This window comes from Aplidium turbinatum, chromosome 1, assembly GCF_918807975.1.
Source record: "Aplidium turbinatum chromosome 1, kaAplTurb1.1, whole genome shotgun sequence".
Lineage (NCBI taxonomy): Eukaryota > Metazoa > Chordata > Ascidiacea > Aplousobranchia > Polyclinidae > Aplidium > Aplidium turbinatum.
Genome location: NC_137472.1, coordinates 52,781,310 through 52,799,511, shown reverse-complemented (window position 1 = coordinate 52,799,511; position 18,202 = coordinate 52,781,310). Strand labels below are relative to the sequence as shown.

Here is an 18,202-nt window from a genome sequence, read left to right as displayed (position 1 = left end):
TAAAAAAACAAGTCCAACATGACATTACCCACAGCTATAAAGCACTGACCTTTGTGTCTGTCAATCACAACATCGAGTTAATAAATATATCACAGCAGGGAAATGATGAACTTGGCAAATTCATATAAAAAGTGGTTTCAATGAATTCATATAAGTATAATTTTCTCATATAAGATGAATTTTCTCATATAAGTATAAAATAGAACTTTTATAAAATCTAATTACCTGGCCCGCACTCCCCGTACGAATCCCCGTTGTTGAATGGGGCTGAAGAGTTCGCCCCAACCCGACAGAAATACCCAGGGTCGCATTCACCGACGGGGGCGGCTAACCCCGTACCTTCGCAATACCTAGGCAGAAAAAGAACAGTAAACGTAAAGAAAGTTTGTGGAATGGGAAATAGTCGTGCAGCATTTTGGTTGTAAGCTTAAGCATAACAGAGAACCAATTTAAGGTAAAAGACATATACCTTGCAACCTTAAACTGACATCACAAAACCGTACAACAATGCAAAACAACAGACATCGTCACACGCTTACATTGTTGCATTGCAAGGTATGCACTGATCGACGCTATAAGCACCAAATCGGTCCAAGTAGGTGCCGGCGGGACAAGCGTGCTCAGTGTCGAAGCTGGTACCGGGCGGACAGTAGTGGCCCATCGGGCAGATAGATGAGTTCGACACGACGACAGGGGGCATTGAATTGTCGCAGAAGTAACTTTGAAGACACTGCACGAAAAATAATGTAAATTCAAAACGATTTAATGTCATGACTTCATTGCAAAGTAAAATTACATTTTCAAAATAGAATTAAATAAAAAAAAATAATTATCGCAAGATTTCCGGTACAATGCTTATTCATACTAATATTATCATTGTTTCAACGTTTACGACTCATACTCTCCAACATTAATCATCATAATCTATTTCGGTTCAAAGAAGATTGGTCTTCATCCCGAAATTCAACACTTCCCAACACCAAGTAATCATATAACAAGCGTAGGCAGCTTACTTAATTTTCCTCGTATAATATTAACCGTTGTGCTACGGTTTTAACGTATTAAACGGAATCAATAATTTGATATAATGCTTAAGTTGTTTTGATTACGTCACGTAGGTCAATGCTCAAACCACATGGTTACATGAGTCGGGATAATGAAAGCACGATTAACAGGTTACATTCTAGCAAGCTAAATTTGATCTTTGCTGCGGTCTAGCGTTGAAACGATGTAAAAAGGGCAACTTTTATCACCTTTCGTCATACAAATGCTTCCAGTGACAGAGAGTAAACGAAATATCTATAAAATCGCGACGGGTCATTTTAAAAATGGGCACAATGTTTCGATTTGCTTCTAACCGTTTTGCAATCTTTTTGTCCAGTTTGATCTTGGTAAAAGCCAGACGGGCATCTCTGTTGGTCAATCGATCCGTTTGGGCATTGGTGGCCGAGATCGCATTTGAACTGGGATGGGGTGGGAGTGTCGACACGGTCTCCTGCATTGCCAGGGCAGTAGAAGCCATCAGCACAGAGACCTGTCGTGGAGATAATGAAAATTAAGTCTTGACGTTTGAAGATGCGAAGAGGTTTTGATATTATAGAAGTGTTTGCATTTGATTGACAGAATGGTGAGATACCTGAGGCAACTTTTCAGAATGATTTTGACAACATGCGACAATAAAACAGTAAAAAAACTAGCAAACTTTCTAGTTCGGTAGTAAGCAAGGCGAAAAACAACAGAAACGTTATAGAAATAATTGCATTATTGTAGTGTCACAAGTAGCCCATAGATTTTTATTTACCGTTTTATCTAGCCAGAAAAACGCTTTTGTGTTTCTAAAAAAAGTTGATTTATTTTTGATAGCGCTCAAAAGTAAACAGTTTGTGACGTCATACAATTTAATACCCACCCGTAGCCTGTGCATTTCCGTAGCCTTGGCAGTATTTTCCTGGATCACATTCTAAGCAATCAGACACATTGGTGTTCTTTATGGAGTCAAGATAAGTTCCGGGGGGGCACAATAAAGGGGAACCAACAGCAGGGGGGCAATACGCTCCAGTGGGACAAAAATCACCTAAACAAATGAGCGATTTGAAAGCTTAATTAAACAATAAAAAAGCAAAGAAATGTGCTGTCCAACTTAATACGCTTTTTTGGCAAAAGTGTAGACTATGTTTTTGAACAGCTTAGTGGAAAACTTTGGTAAAATTTGTTCAGTTTGATTAGCAACAAAACGTCGGTTGTACCTGTGATATTTCCATCTTCAGGCCTAGAACTTATTGCAGCCAACCGGCAATACCAACCAGCATCACAATCGCCGCTTACAACAGCAAGCCCGGGTTGGTCACAAAACGATCTGAAAATGACACAAAATATATAAAAATGGACGTTAAATCTCCATTTTCCTTCCAAATGCTAGAAAGCCGAGAGAATTGGAAGAAAAGCACCAATTATGGGGTTGTTTCTACTCCTGCTACTTCAAAGCGAACTGGTGTGACTATGAATTAAAACTTTCGTTTATATTATTATTTATTATTGCTATCGCCATTTGATCACGTGCAAGACAAGGGAGCTGTATGTGAAGTCAATACATGCACTTTTCTGTTTGTTTTTTTGCTTAAGGTATACTTTAGTGAGACAAAGACGACGTGAACTAAGAGGTTAAAACATAAAAGTAGCCTAACTTCCCCAATAAACTATAAAAACATCACGTTTGTCGTGCCAAGTGTCAGAAAAAAACATTAACATTATGGGAATTTTATTAAATCGAAAACGTTATTGCAACGGTTTGCTTAGCAGCTGTAAGAACTACAATCACCAACGACGAACATGATGATAGAGATGTGGCAGAGAGTTGAATGCGACACAAACAAGTTTATTCTCGTATTACGGCCGTGAATCTCTTACTGAATAAGGTAAGCCGGTTTTGTTTGTGATAAAAAAATATACATATGTTCATCAAAAAACACCATGTAATTCTCTTGAGAAAATAAAAAAATAAGCTTTTTTGACAATACACACTAACGATAATCATTCCCTACCCAGGAGGGCACTTGGTGGGTTCCTCCGAGCCCGCCGGACAAATGTGACCAATGGGGCAAATATTTTCAGTCGAGTTTTTCGTTCCACTTGGGCAGTAAAACCTCTCTGGACACGGTCCACTGGGTTCAGGAAGGCCATTCCCATCACAGTAGAATCCACCTTGATGAAAAATGTACAACTGTATTGTTAAAAAAAATGCATATTAAATATATTTTATTCGAATAAGGACCTTCTGATGATCCCCCTTTTAGGGTGAAACAAGCTGCAGAGGTTTTAGCGAGTAGTAACTACTAACTATATTTGATGTATATATGTATGTGTTTTGAAGTACAAATGCTTGGTAGTGCTTTAAAATTTTAGTCATCGTTTTTACTTTGTGACGATTGCTAAACAATTCTACAACCACAGAGGGGTAAGAAGAGAAGTTTCACGAAATTTATCAGTTTCAAAGTGGGTTTTCTTTTTCATTTATATCCAACTGTAGCATACTCACACCCTGTATCTTAGTTGAAGCTTTGAGTGTCGGTCTAGTTTTAGGGTGCTAGATACAGACACTAAATAATATTTGAAGTAAAAAATAATTAGAGCTTAAAAATGTGTGACACGATTTCATCAATTTTCATTGAAATCTTTCTGTTTTGAACTGACACGAAAAAAATCTTGGGAAATAGTTTTCTTTCACAAAATGCTATAAATTTTTCTTCGGTCTCAACACATGGCAATCATTTCCTTCGTAAAAGCCACCTCTGCATGGAATGCAATCGTCGATAGATGTCTTCTTTGTCGCGTTATTAAAGGTTCCCACAGGACAAGCATTTTGTTGCGGTCTTTCTGTTCCACTTCCACAATAGTATCCTTTCGGGCAGACGTTGTCAGTGTAATTCGCAGTGGCACCATCGCAATAGAAGCCTGGGGAATCGAAGCGGTTAATGAAGTAAAACGTTAAACCATGACATGCAAAACCATGCGCAAACCTCATTCACTTTCATACATAGATCTAACAGAAGAAAACAGTCAGTTTTACAAACTAGAAGAGGACTAATTTTAGACTAAGGGCTGGGAACTTTGCCATCTAAAAGGAGCAAACGTTGAAAAAAGCACCCTTGAAATCAAGGATGTCCAACGTTTTCTAGGCGTGAACCTCAATTTGTTACAATTGTTTCTTGGCGAGTTGCGTTATGTTTTTATTATCGCTTTTGCTGGAACGTCAAGACGGTAATAAGAGGCCACATACAATTATCCGCGGAACCAACTGTACGTATTCTTGCTTTGAAACATCACAAGAAAATGCTAAGTGACGTCATCATACCTGATACACAACTAAAATTTTCGGTAAAGACAAAAGATGCTGAGAAAATGAGTTTTAAAGAACAGAACAGCATTTGCTGCAACTAAAAACAAATAAAACGGTGTAAAAGTGTAAAAAAAAGCTGAATAGATGTTACCTTCGACACATGTGTCGCAACTGCTCTGCCCCTCGTAGGCAGCATATTCCCCTGCTGGGCAGGGGGCAGGAAAGCTGCTACCCCTTTCACAAAAATGTCCAGGTGTACATCTGCCTCCATAGCCTCTCTGTCTCCCGTCATAACACCAATTGTTTGTTACGGTTGAGTTCTCTCCATCCGGTTCTGGCCGGTCCATACCGGATATGCAGAAAAAGCCAGCCTCGCAGAGATCTGAAACGCATTAAAAATGTAATATTAGACATAATACATATTAGACGCATATCAAATGTAAATTTAGACAAACAGAAAAACTGCTCAGAAAAAAAAATAATTCACTTAAAAGTGTTCTTTGTCTTTAGAGCAGAGTTCAGAACTCCCAACAGTTTATTTTATTTTTTTCATGGCAAGACCGTGTCTGGGTACAATGGACACAAAATGTATCAAAACTGTACACGATTTCAAAAGTGTGTGAAGACTTGGTTGGGTTGTAATGTAGGTGTTTGTATCTAAAAATAGCGACAAAATTCAAATAAAAATTCATTCTTGAATCTAACAAAGACGTCCACCACACTTTGTAATAATATATCTAAAACAATATAGACCTATCAGATAGTTTTTCCTTCACACAGTGCAACGCCAGCATAAATCCACTACTTACGTTCATCTCAAACGTAAAAGTTGACGCATAAGACGTCAACGCGTAAGACGTTGAGCTGGCGGCAAATAATGACATGCTGGTGTCTGTCCAGGGATATCTAAAGAAGGGCATGCGAAGGCTCACAGCGATTGCCTAAAGCCTGGTCTACACTACAAGCCCAAAAAGCCCAAACGCCTGCATTGTCCAGCCTTGGCTGACTAAAAACTGTCTACACTGGCAAATTTGATCTTGCGACCGTGTGCATTCAAGCGCTAACAACGTCACTTTCTGCTTGGTTACGTCATCTGGCTGGAAATTCGCCTCCAGTTGATTCAAACTTATCAATCAAACGCATCCATCATTGTACTGATACAGTGTAATAAGTCAAATGAAAATAATCCAGAATAGTATTGTAGACCTAGAGCTATCCTATAACTTGTAGAGTTGAACCCTGCAATCAATGCAAGGCTAGCAGGTAGGCCAACCCAAGTTTGACCAAAAGCCTGAAGTGCTACCTGAACCTGACCAACAGCTAAAGATAGTTTGAATCCGTCTAAGAGGTAGGACTACTATACTAACTGGAAGGCCAACTTTAATCATATCAAAAGCCTAGTGAAGTGCCACCTTAACCAAACTAACAGCTAAGTAGGCCTATGTAAGACATTTTTAAACCTAACCTTTTAATTTTTATCTACACACACCAACTAACCTATTAACTGAAACAGAGTGCCATCTTTCCAGAAAACTGAAACTGCCTTTCCACCAAAGTTGCACAAAATGCCAAGACCTGAGCTCAAACTAAATTTTGCGCCAGAACCTTGGTCAAGCAAATCTCTCCAGAGCGTAAAAAAAGCTCGCGATGACCAGACATTTTCAGGCCGACGGCGGCGCTGTTGCCGAGAGAAGCTTTGTGATAAATAAACAATGAGTCAAGCTCAGCTCAAAATATTTTGTAGTGTAGACCAGGCTTTATTCTTATGACACTACCAGGGCGGTAGCTTGTAGCGCGTGAAACATGCGGTTCTTTTCAAAATTGCAGAAAGTTTTGTAGTGCAGCTGGTACAGTCAGCTACCAAAGACAGTTTGTAAACGTTACATAGGGCATATTTAAAGAACACTTGTTTGGAAAGACAGTTTAAAAGTTACTAGTAAGCTGTTTTTCTTAACAAAGCCTTTGCAGTAGGCTAGATGTAAAGCAAGTATACGGGTAGCTGAATTAACAAGTCACTATGAGCATGCAGTGAGCATTCAGGCCTGATGCTAATCGCGCAATGCAGGTTATTATAACAAAATTTATTGAACTACCATCGGTACCAATTGTTATTTTACGGTAAACAGAGATTATTTACGATAAACAAAAGCCTTTCTACTGTCAGACGTATTAAAAGCCTTCGTATCCCCTTCTTTAGATATCCCTGTGTCTGTCATAGCAACAGTACCCGAAGCTGCCGTTTCAATACACACAAACTCAACCAAAACAACTGAGTTAATGTTTTTCGTTTTGACTTAAAGTAACGTAGAAACTGCATGATTCTATCTAAAAATACGTTACCGGTAGGACTCGGGCTTGCTTCTTCGGAACAGTAGTAGCGAGGCGGGCAAGGTTGACATTCGGTTATGTTTGTCAGTCCCGTTTCGTTACTGAATGTGCCTCTGGGACAGGCTTGCGGCGCTAGTCCGGTACCAGCCGGACAGTAGTAACCTTTGGGGCATTCATTGATCCCATTTGCACTGGTGCAAGTGAACCCCTCAGGACAAGAGGGGCAAAAGGTTGCAAAAGGTGTATTCACCTGATGTATACACAAAAGAAATTAGGAATTAAATGGACAAGATAGTTTTGAAAATCGTATTGTATCTGTCAATCCAGTAAAAACTAGCCAAACGTTGTTAATATATAAATAACTTAACTGAGGTCAAAAGTAACACAGAGAAAGAAAATATTAATTGTTTAAAAGTATATTATGCTATGCAGAAATCGAAGTCGATGGCGAAAAATCACATCCAGGGTTTTTTGTTGTACGATAGCATTAGAAAACTGTCAGTTTCGAAAAAGCGCACTGAGATGATTAATGACATAAAGTTACATAATACAAATTTTAAACTTACATAAGTGCCATCGGGACAAATCAGTGGCTCTTCAGAGCCACCAGGACAGTAGGTTCCGGGTACACAACCGGTTGTGTTAGTCTGCGGATAGATAGAACCAGGCGGACAATAATATCCGGCGGTACAGTTTCCTGTGGGTGATGACAGCCCAGGAGTCTCACAGTACATACCCCCGGTACAAGACGTGCAAGAAGAATTGGAAACCAACCCGGTCCTATTCGAAAACGTACCTGCAAGCACGGACACATGTAGCCTGGCAACAGAGGGAATGCATGGGCAAGATATCATCATGCATATTACGCAGACTATGTGACTTGCAAGAGTTTCTCATGATTGTAAACGTTTAAAAAAAAACACGAAAAAGATACACCAGACAATTCCAAACACCCAAATGCACTCCACTTCAAGAGAACACATCTAAAATATTTATTATAATCTATGGAAAAATAAAACAAAGTAACTTCAGCGGGTTTAACATGATGTATTACATACATAAATATAACATAATAAAAAATAAACTCTAATGTTTTCGAAACGTACGTGTGTCCTTATCAGGAATTACATATCTAGAATATAAATAAAATGAAAATTGTAAGGAAATTTGTAAGGTAATTTACATTTTATGTATATTGCAGACATGTAATTCCTGATGAGGACACACGTACGTGTCGAAAACGTTAGAGTTTATTTTAATTATGTTATATTTATGTGAGTAATACATCATGTTAAACCCGCTGAAGTTACTTTGTTTTATTTCTCTATGGTTCAACGAAGCAAACTCTCTACCAAAGCTTCATAATCTATGAAACAAAAATAAACTATCAGGACTTAAATTGTGCAAATTGATACATCTACGCTGGTTTTCAATATTTTGAAAGTATTAAAACTAACACAAAAAATTTATACCACAAAGTACGTTTAAAGATTTTGCAATTTTCCAGTGTGCATAACGAGCAATGCATACGACAGTTTTCAACTGCACATCCAAGCATCTCATAAACGTAGGCTAGATACGGATTGTGTATAGAAACAAATGTCAACAGTATACAATGTTGATATAACGTAATTATACAAGCAACCATGTGCAAATCTACTTACCCGCGGGACAAGGCTCAGGTGCAAACGAGCCTTCAACGCAGAAGCTTCCTGCATCACAAGGAATCTCATCCGGTCTGCTTGCGTTGTATGGGCAGTAAGAACCAGCAGCACATACGTCGGTCGGTTTTGATGCGTTGTATTGAGAACAGTAGAAACCTGAAAACAAAAAAGAAAAAGATTAAAATATGTGGTCCTATACTTGATTCCAAATGTCAGAGATGAGATAACGTTCTTATTGTACTAAACCTTCGGCACTAACGAGAGTAGGGTGGCCACTTCCTTTCTCTCGACCGCCTTTACTTCAGCAACTACGCCCACCCAATTTATTACACCCTGAGTAGAGGTGAGGGGTGTTTTCAACAACCAGCTTAAGCCAGTAGTCGAACCAGGATTTCACTATTGGAAAGCCAACGCCTCATCGGCTGCACCATCCCATCGTTATAACTGTCAAAATAGGCGAATATTTCGGCACTTATCGATGCGATGTTAGAGGTAGATTTCGTCAAACGTTTGTGACCGCTTGGGTTTTATGATTGTAAGTTTTATAAAAATGACTAATGGAATAAACTGTAGTGTGTAGTTGACTGTTTGTTTCGCTTACCTGGATCACAGCCCGTGCACTCATCGCTGCTTCCTAAAGATCCAATCGAACTGTATGTACCAGGTGGACAGGGTAAGGGAGAGATTGTTCCCTCTGGGCAGTAGAAACCAGGCGGGCAGGAGTTAGCATTATCTCCGTCGTTAGGTGTCGCTTCTATAGCGCCTTTTGTGCAGAAATATCTGAAACAATAAAAATATTTTTGAACCTGGGCTGGAGATCAACAGATCACAGGTTCGATTCCCGGCTCGACCACTCTTGTTGTAGGTGTGGATCTCGCAAGCTGAAAAACTGAATACCATTGTGTACATTGTAAATACGCACTTGGCGCTACATGGCAAGGTCGGTTGTTCCAGACCAGGACTCGGACAGTAGTAGCCACCAATGCATGGAGTGCAGTCATCGGAATTTGTCGCTAACGTTCGATTGTTAAAGGTTCCGGTCGGACAAGGGTATTGGTTGGACAGCGTTGTCTTGAGTGGGCAGTAGTAGCCTGCAAAAAATAGTACAAGAATTCGATGTAGAAAAATCATTATTTATCAGTACCTACTTCTAGTCAGTGTGTTATAAACTACATACATAGTGTTATAAACTGCATAGTGGTATAAATTACATAGTGGTAAACAAGCAAAACGCAATATGTCCATGAAAAAACCAATATCCTAAGGACCTTTAAAATATTATAATCAATCCCTGATTATAATATACATTAATTACAATATTGAACAATAAGCATATCTACAAAAAAGTTATGTATTTAAACAAGCGCGATACATTAAGAAATGTGATACAAAACAAACGTGATGCATACACTATGCATGAAACCTTACCCTTAGGGCATTGTGTATCGTTGTACGTGATCACTGGGCCAGAAGAGGCATCACAGTAATATCCAGGCGGGCAATCAACACAGCTGCCCTGTCCCTCTTCATTCTGGTACGTCCCGTTTCCGCACGGGTCAGGGAGGCTCGAACCAGTCGGACATGAGTATCCTGGCACAACAAAGAGATTGTTTGAAAATCGTCAGTCTGTTGCGGAAAGCAGAACCAGCGGCAAATAGCTGTCGTCGGTTTGACTTTCAGCAGCTAGGAAAAGCTATTCACAGCAATATTGATATTTCATAGTCATACTTAATGTTCGCACTCATTTTCAATACTCATATTCTTATCTACAGTAATACATATATTTCTTGTCCAATGCAGGCAACAAAATAGACTTGATTTACAGCAGTGGCTGACAAACCACTTGACGTCAATTCTTGTGGTTATGATGAAACTGACCTTGCCAACAAATGGTTGCTGATGGTGTCGGGCTAGTTTGGCCATCCTCGCAATAGAAACCTTCTTGACACGGACCACTGACGTCAGAGAGGCCAGTGTCATTGCAGTAGCTCCCTCCTCTACAATCAGTGCAATCGCTAACAGTCTCACCACCGGTAGTGGGCCTATATGTTCCTATGGGACACTTTAACCCAGATTTTGACCCCTGTGGACAATAGTGTCCGGTTGGGCACACACCTCCTAAACAATAAAAGAACTAATAGTAAAACTGCAAATAAAACAAAGTAAAAAAGAGAAATTAAAAAAAATTGTAAAAATTTTGCAAAAAAATGTGCTCGAGATTACCACAAGGAAAACCACACTAAACCACGCGTGTAACTACGTATCCTCATCTGCATTTAACAGACATGCCACAAATCTGAATGTAAAACTTCTTTCGAAGAGTTGAGAAAAGATAATTATTAAAACACAACCTGATCATCTCACTTGAATTGGTAAAAGTTAAAAATTATAAGAATCTTTTATTTTCATGTCGTAAAACAGAAAATACAACCAAATCCATTGAACCCATCCTCATTCTCAACAAAACCGATTGAACCTACCCTCATCCACAACAAAACCCACTGAACCCATCTTCATCCTCAACAAAAACCATTGGACCTATCCTCATCAAAACCAATTGAACCCATCTTCATCCTCAACAAAACCCATTGAACCCACCCTAATCCCAAACAAAATCCATTGAACCCGTCTTCATATACAACAAAATCCATTGCACCATTGTAGGTTATTAATAACAAGAATCATGTTCTTCCCGTGTCTCAAAAGACAAATAAAATAAACTTGCCTGTACTGTCGGTTGGTGCGTCACTTGAGCTGCCATTGGTGCAGAAGTATCCAGCTGAACAATTCCCAGTCGGTGTTTCCCTCTCTCGGAAACCACAATACATCCCTGGATCGCAGAGCACAGGTTGGTATGAGCCTTCAGGGCAATACTGACCAGCAAAACAGATGCCTCCGTAAGAGGGATTTGTCGGTTTCGCTTCGGATGAGGAGCCATTACAATACCATCCTCCTGCACACTTCCCTGTGGGCTGGTCTGCTCCGGGACCAGCGCAATATAATCCTGAAACAAAAAGGTTGTGCCAAAAAGACATCAGATCCATACATCTCTCAACATCCAATGCTAACAACAAGTTACACTGCTTGAAAAGTCAATCGACAACCAATGTTGATAAATAAGTAAAAGAAACGAAAGCAAAATAAGTCTTCAGCATTGTTACCCGAAAATAATATTGTACCACACAGAATTGCAATGTCTTTGACAATTCCTTCAATACTAAACAAGTATTTAATTGTTGCCTGACGTCCAGTGATGTTGAAAGGTGGTTAATTTCGGATAACCACTCAGACAGCAAAATCTATCGTTTTTACATTGATTCAATGTCTGCCATTGAATCAATGTAAAAATGACGGATTTTGCTGTTTAGATAAATTTTGTATCACGTAAAATGAGAATAAAACGCTATGATTCAAGCATGCAATGAATTGCTTACCGGCAGGACAAGGTCGGCAATCGCTGGAACTATCCGAGCCAGTTTTGTTGTTGTAACTTCCACTGGGGCAGGCGAAGACAGTATAGTCGCTGGTGCCCTGAGGACAATAATACCCGGACTTGCATTCCGTTGGTTTCGACGTCCTGGCCGTGCAGAAGAAACCCGCGGGGCATGGGTCACATATTTCCTTTCGATAAATTTCCGTGTAAGTCCCAGGGGCACATGGGGTTTGGTCTTTTGACCCTTCGGGGCAATAATACCCCGGAGAGCATTCTCCGCCCCATCCGGAGCTGTTGCTAGGTGTCGAGGACTGTGATCCACCAGTGCAATAATACCCAGCGGAACATTTTGCCGTTTCATTAGTTCTGCCAACTCCAACGCAATAAAAGCCTTCTGAACAGTTTGTGCATTGATCTTGGGCGAACAATGAAATTGTAGGGCTAAACGTGCCATCTGGACAGGGCTGCATTATTCCCAAACCACCTTCGCAGTAGTAACCTTTCTGACAAGCACCACAGTCAAACTCACGACCACTTCCTGTGCATTTTGGTCCAAGCGGCGTGCTTTCTGCAGCTGCACCGCCAGAGTAGTACGAAGGATCCACGTCACCTGCACGAAAACATATATCAAGCATTGAAGTTATTTTGAAACGTGGGTCGACAAAGGATAGAACTGAAAACTAAGGCTCGAATGTGTATATTAATTATTATTTAATTTTATGGCGGTGTTCATTTTAAAATATCATAAACCTTCATCGGTGCTTCACCGTGAAGCTTCATACATACGTTCTAGCCGCTGGAACCACCAAGCGCGTTACCAAAGAAACAAACCAAAGTTGAAGAATTACTTTTCCGATGTTTCAAAAGCCGATAATTTTCACTTTATGGAAAAATTTGCAGAGTCTTTTAATGCGAGCTAATAATAAGTAAAATAAAAACCAAAGTTTTATGTGAATAAAAGTAAATGAGAGTCACTTACCATCAGGCGCATCCCTTCCACCTGAACAATACTTTCCAGAGTCGCACGGCGTACAGTCGTCTTTTGACTTCAATCCAGTTGCGTTGGAATAAGTTCCCGGATCACAAGGATTCGGTATCAGCTCTAAATCGCGATTGGCAAAAGATCCATTTCCTTTGCTACCTTCACAGTAGTCACCGCTAGGGCACTGCACAGGTCCAGCCCCGGCGTAGCAGATAAAACCCGGCTCGCAGTTGATACACTGGAAAATTTTAAAACTAAACTTAAATTTGTTATTGCGAAAGACTGAAAGATGATATTTAGAGCAGAACTAATTCGTTTTCAGCAATTGACAACTGTTTGTAATCTGCTTCGTTCTGTCTGTTTACATTTATGCTACACTATAGTTAGAACTATCAAAAACTGACAATAGTTTGAAATGGTTTGGTTTTGAATCTTTATCCTCGGACTGACAAGCCTTGAATAGTGCAATGCATATGTAAAAGGTAAAAGTGGTCCCTTATTTGATTCCAAGTGCCGGGGATGAGAAGATAAGATTCTCATTGTAATAAGCCTTCGGAGGCCTCGGTACTAACGAGAGAAGGGCGGCCACTTCCTTCCTTTCTGCGGCCTTTCCTTCAGCAACTACGCCCACCCAATTTATTACACCCTGGGCAGAGATGAGCGGTGTTTTCAACAACCAGCTTAAGCCGGGAGTAGAACTACGAAGAGTGCATTATTATGTAGATTACTAATAATATAAAATTGAATAGGGCAAATAAATAAACAAATTGTATACAGTATAACTGCTAGAAATCGTGCAGATTACCTCACTTTGACCTTCATCATTCGTGAAAGTCCCCGCTTGACATTCCAAAGGTTTGGTAGCACCTGCGGGACAAAAATGCTGAGGTGGGCAAATATCTCCCCCGGCGTTGCTTATGGAAGAGTTCTGAAAAAGTTATTATTTTCTTAAACTTGATTTCGAAAGAAAAAAAAGTGATCAAAATTTCATAACAGCAGGTTTTTGTCAAAACTGACAATGAAAACTCGCAAGGTACGTCACCAAGACATGGATTGCACCAAGTTCAGATTAAACGAGGTGTATGCTTAAAAAACATTTCATTTGGAAGCTGCAAAAGCAAGTACGCTGGGCTTCAGAAATAAACAGAACAATCGGGTAAGATTTAATAAGAGCAAAAATGTCATTATTCTTTTAGTGGTCAATTCGAAAACAAAAATTGATCAAAAATAGCAGTAAGCAATATATTCCATCCAGTGACACCTTCCATTTATGAAACAGCATTTTTTATCCAAACAATCAAAACATGGAAGCGAGTACAGTACATTTTACATCGTACATTTACATTGTGCTTAATTTTTGTCCATAAATCTTTAGTTTTGCGTTTGTGGAACTGTAGAGTCAATAAACGCAAGGCAGGGTTATCATAAAAGCACAAACAGTTGAAAAAAACGCTGTAGAGGGGAAAGAGAAAAATTGCCTCCCCTACAAATGTCAAATTAACTTTACCCCAGGGTTTGGAACCGAGGCGCCCCCAGAACAAAAAAATCCTTCATCGCAAGGTCCAGTTTCCACGCTAAGTCCTTGAGTTTCGCAGTAGCTACCAGATCTACATGGTCTGTTAACGAAATACATGCGAATTACCATGTTTCAATACATATTGTAAATATATTATTAGAACACATGCGTTTTATAGACTGTGTCTCAGCTTCAATTTTAAATTCTTTTTTTTTCAACTTTCTTAGTTTTGGTGTTAATTTCTTACATTTAAAATTTTTTGATAGATTAAATTAAAAATTCACGTTTTGTTCGTATTTTTGCAACAAAATAGCAAAGGTTCGAAACTACTTTTACCATTAAAAAAAAATTAACCAAAGCAATTGAAGAGGCTTGTAGCACAGATGATGCAAACAGTTTAGTTTTTGAAACTAACATACATTTAGTTTCTGCGTTTTGATCTCTGTAATTTTAACTTAAATTGAACAAGCATTCCAACTACTTTGTTGTCAAATTAAAAAAAAATAGCTATGCAAAGCTGTGTAAGATCTTTACATCAACAACACAAATACGTACAAGCAATCGGCTACGCTAGATCCTCGTACATTGGGGTTGTACGTCCCCACAGGGCATGGGAGCATTGAGGTGGTCCCTTCGGGGCAGTAGCGTCCTGTGTCGCATATTTGCCCCATTGATATATCACGTGACTGTCCTGTTGTTAAAATTGAGACAAGTTTCAATAAATTGTGAAATTGTGAAATTCCTTTGAAATTCCTGTGAAATTCCTTCCTTCCTGATGAAGGAAATAAAGCTGAACAACTTTAAAAAAGTAGAGAAAAAGTGTTTAAAAGAAATTAAAAGAGCGGAATGGTTGAACAGTGAACCTAGTCAATCACGTGACCGCTTACTTCCAAAGTGATTGGTGAAAGGAACATGTCGCATAAGTAGCAGAGCTTTCAAAAACAAAACAATATATAACTTTTTTTTGTTTAAAGCAAAATTCTTATGCCTTGGTTCGTTTTTAGCGAGTTTTGAGTAAAAGATTTCTTTTCAAACATATCACAATAATCAGGATCCAGAATATCGCACTGTTAGCGTGGATGCATTTCAAGTTGCATTGCAATGAATAAAACGTCGTTTTAACTATACAAAAGTGCATCCTACAATACCTGTTGAATTGTCCTGAGACGGTTGCGCAACATCAGACCCGTTGTAGCATATATAACCAGCAGAGCAATTTCCCTCCGGCTGGATGAGGCCACGCGACGCACAATACTTCCCAACGGGGCATGGTTTACAACTTGCTATCGTCGCTGCACCTTTACTGCAAATGAGCACATGCAAACTTGTCAGACTTCGTCGTAGTCGACCAACAAAGTTACATTTACAAACTTTGGCAGAGAGTTCACTCTGCTGTACTAATAACATATTAAATTTGAGTCCTAAAAGTAAGCAGTCGTGAACTGAGCAAGTGACAACTGAGCTGGCAATATTTCAGCAAGTGGCTGTAGTTGGCAAATGATAAAACTGCGAAAGTAACAACTGAGCATTGAGCAAGCCATTACTTGGCATGTCACAAGTCCATAAATTCAGTTTAGCGAGCAATGACCAAACAAGTCCGACGTGAGCAAGTAAATCTCATTTGCTGACGTAACAGTAGCTGAAATGTACTTGCCGAGTCGAAGCACTTGCTGAGTTGTCGCATGCTGAGTGGCCCGACAACCACAAAACTCAGGAACATCAATGGGTTTAACATTGAAGTTACATTTTCCGTGACTAAACTTTTAGAAGGATTTAATCTAGCCACACCATGAAAGGCATGCTTCTCATCATCGTGTAAACTAATTTCTTCAGTGTAGGTCTATTTCTCAATCGCTTTTATAGAGTCGGCGGAAAACCTGAGAGCCGACAAACTAGACTCTTTTTTTGTTTATGCCATACTGCAACAATTCACCTAATTGTTGCAATAAATTGAGTTGGCTTTTAGCATCATGATCGTTGCTTACTTCACAATGTAGATATTAACGATCTGTTTTAGCCTGATGCTGCGAGTTCGCTGTGGTAGTAGCGGTTTGCACTAGCTTTCGGAACACAGTTCCCTGGTCATGTATCTATTAGTTGTTTGTAGTTGCATCAAACAGGCACTGGCACAGTATATACTAGATCCAAGGTTCTGGAAGTGATAGCATTTCAAACTTTTCAAAAATAGGAAGCCGAGGCACAAGTTTGCCTTACTCCGGGTTGTATGTTCCGTTGGGACATAGTGAACCATCCTCGCTGTAGGTTCCAAAAAAGTCAGCTGCGTCTGCCGGGACTGTGAGGTTAAAATCTGGATTCGGAGACTCGCAGTAGCTTCCTGAATAAAGCAACAAATCGTATGACAAATTAATTCCTCAGAAGGAAAAAAAATCCATCTTCCAGACATTATTGGTTTGCATGTAAGGTTTACTCACATAGTTAGTTGTAAAAAAATCACAGGAAAGAGGAATATTCACCTCTCGGGCAAGGCAAAGGCGTCACCATTCCAGTTTGCGGGCAGGTTGTACCTGGCAAACACCCGGAACAATTCGACTGGCCATCACCCCCATTAAATGTTCCTATAGGACAGTCGACAGGAAGGACACTCATCTCCTTGCAGTAGGTACCTAACGTATGAAATGAATCAAATGAAACAAACGCAATACGTAACGTAAATGTAAACACCGTAACGTAACAAACGTAACGTAATATAGAAACGAAACGCTCGGACAAGTCTGGTGATCAAATTTCTTTGCAACTTATTTAAGAACAATGTTTTATTACTAAATGCACAATTCTACAACAGGAACGGTATAAGACATACCATTCGGGCATATAAACTGTGTGCTGTTCATTGTCCCCAAAGGGCAATAATAACCGGGTGGGCACGGTCCAGTGACCGAGGGTAGAGCACTACCACTGCAGTATGAGCCAGCAGTGCATGGTCTGCAGTCACCATCATCGGTTTGCCTGGGTGTGGTGCTGAATGTCCCTAATGGACACGGTGTGGGAGCCGATGAACCTAAAAATGAGTGCAAGAAAATGATAAGAAACTAGCAAGTTCTAAAACAGGTTTAAATACGATACTGCGATGCAAAACCACAACTTCCACAGCAACAAAACACAGCGAATTTGTTAAGACAGTTATCAAAGATTACAGTTGAATGTAATTCGCACAACTTGACAGATTCTTCTGTTGGTGTGCCATGCATTTTCCAGGCTTAGGCGTTCATGAACAGTTCTTTCCATTATTACCAGTATTTGACTGCATTAAAACTTCTTTTGGCTGTAGCATGAAAGTGATATTAAAAAAAGCTCAGGTTAGCCATATTCGCGCAAACAATTACCAATCCATGCAGTCTGACCCACGCATGCACACCAATGCCTGGGCTAACGTTTTCGGGCAATACCTGAAGGGCAATATGTTCCAACTGGACACTCGATACCAGTGACTCCATCAGTCGGATTAGATTGATTTGCTCCTTCGTAACAAATGAAACCAGAGTCACAGTTTCCTGTTGCGGCCACCTGACCCAGAGAGTCGCAGTACGAGCCGGGGTCACAAAGCTTGCATTCACTCTCGGCTTTAAGACCTGGGTTTAAAGTGTTTTACAAATAAACCAGTAAAAGGAAATTTTTTTAAACAAATTTTCAAGAAACGTTTTTTTCGCTGTAGGCTACAACCAAACGAATGAGTGCAAGGTTGTATTATACCAACTAACCTTTTGGAAATCAGCCTAGTAAAGCCTAGCATTTTGCTTAGTCACACTTTAATAGTTAAATCTTTTATTGTCAAAACCATTAACTTTATATGTCTGAACATATCAAAATTATGCTTTTACATAGCGCAATATCCATTACAGATATGGATTGGATCGCTTTCGATGCTTTGCAATGCAGACAGATTCAGCGCAGTCGTATAAAGGCACAGTCATGCACATTACAG

The 18,202-nt window shown here is 39.7% G+C and overlaps 1 protein-coding gene across 1 annotated transcript in view; it reads right to left on the bottom strand.

Annotated features, from left to right (window-relative positions):
• The window catches only part of LOC145767073 (uncharacterized), an 87,899-nt gene that overhangs the window by 46,303 nt on the left and 23,394 nt on the right, over positions 1-18,202 (bottom strand). The window contains 26 exon segments of the mRNA XM_082578821.1: positions 226-350; positions 540-730; positions 1,359-1,534; positions 1,910-2,074; positions 2,247-2,356; positions 3,042-3,201; positions 3,787-3,951; positions 4,488-4,718; positions 6,677-6,914; positions 7,231-7,460; positions 8,329-8,484; positions 8,930-9,108; positions 9,251-9,419; positions 9,757-9,918; positions 10,207-10,446; positions 11,054-11,332; positions 11,763-12,371; positions 12,741-12,981; positions 13,549-13,671; positions 14,251-14,359; positions 14,815-14,950; positions 15,408-15,562; positions 16,474-16,594; positions 16,734-16,883; positions 17,081-17,278; positions 17,667-17,849. Coding sequence (XP_082434947.1) covers positions 226-350; positions 540-730; positions 1,359-1,534; positions 1,910-2,074; positions 2,247-2,356; positions 3,042-3,201; positions 3,787-3,951; positions 4,488-4,718; positions 6,677-6,914; positions 7,231-7,460; positions 8,329-8,484; positions 8,930-9,108; positions 9,251-9,419; positions 9,757-9,918; positions 10,207-10,446; positions 11,054-11,332; positions 11,763-12,371; positions 12,741-12,981; positions 13,549-13,671; positions 14,251-14,359; positions 14,815-14,950; positions 15,408-15,562; positions 16,474-16,594; positions 16,734-16,883; positions 17,081-17,278; positions 17,667-17,849 — 5,001 coding nt within the window.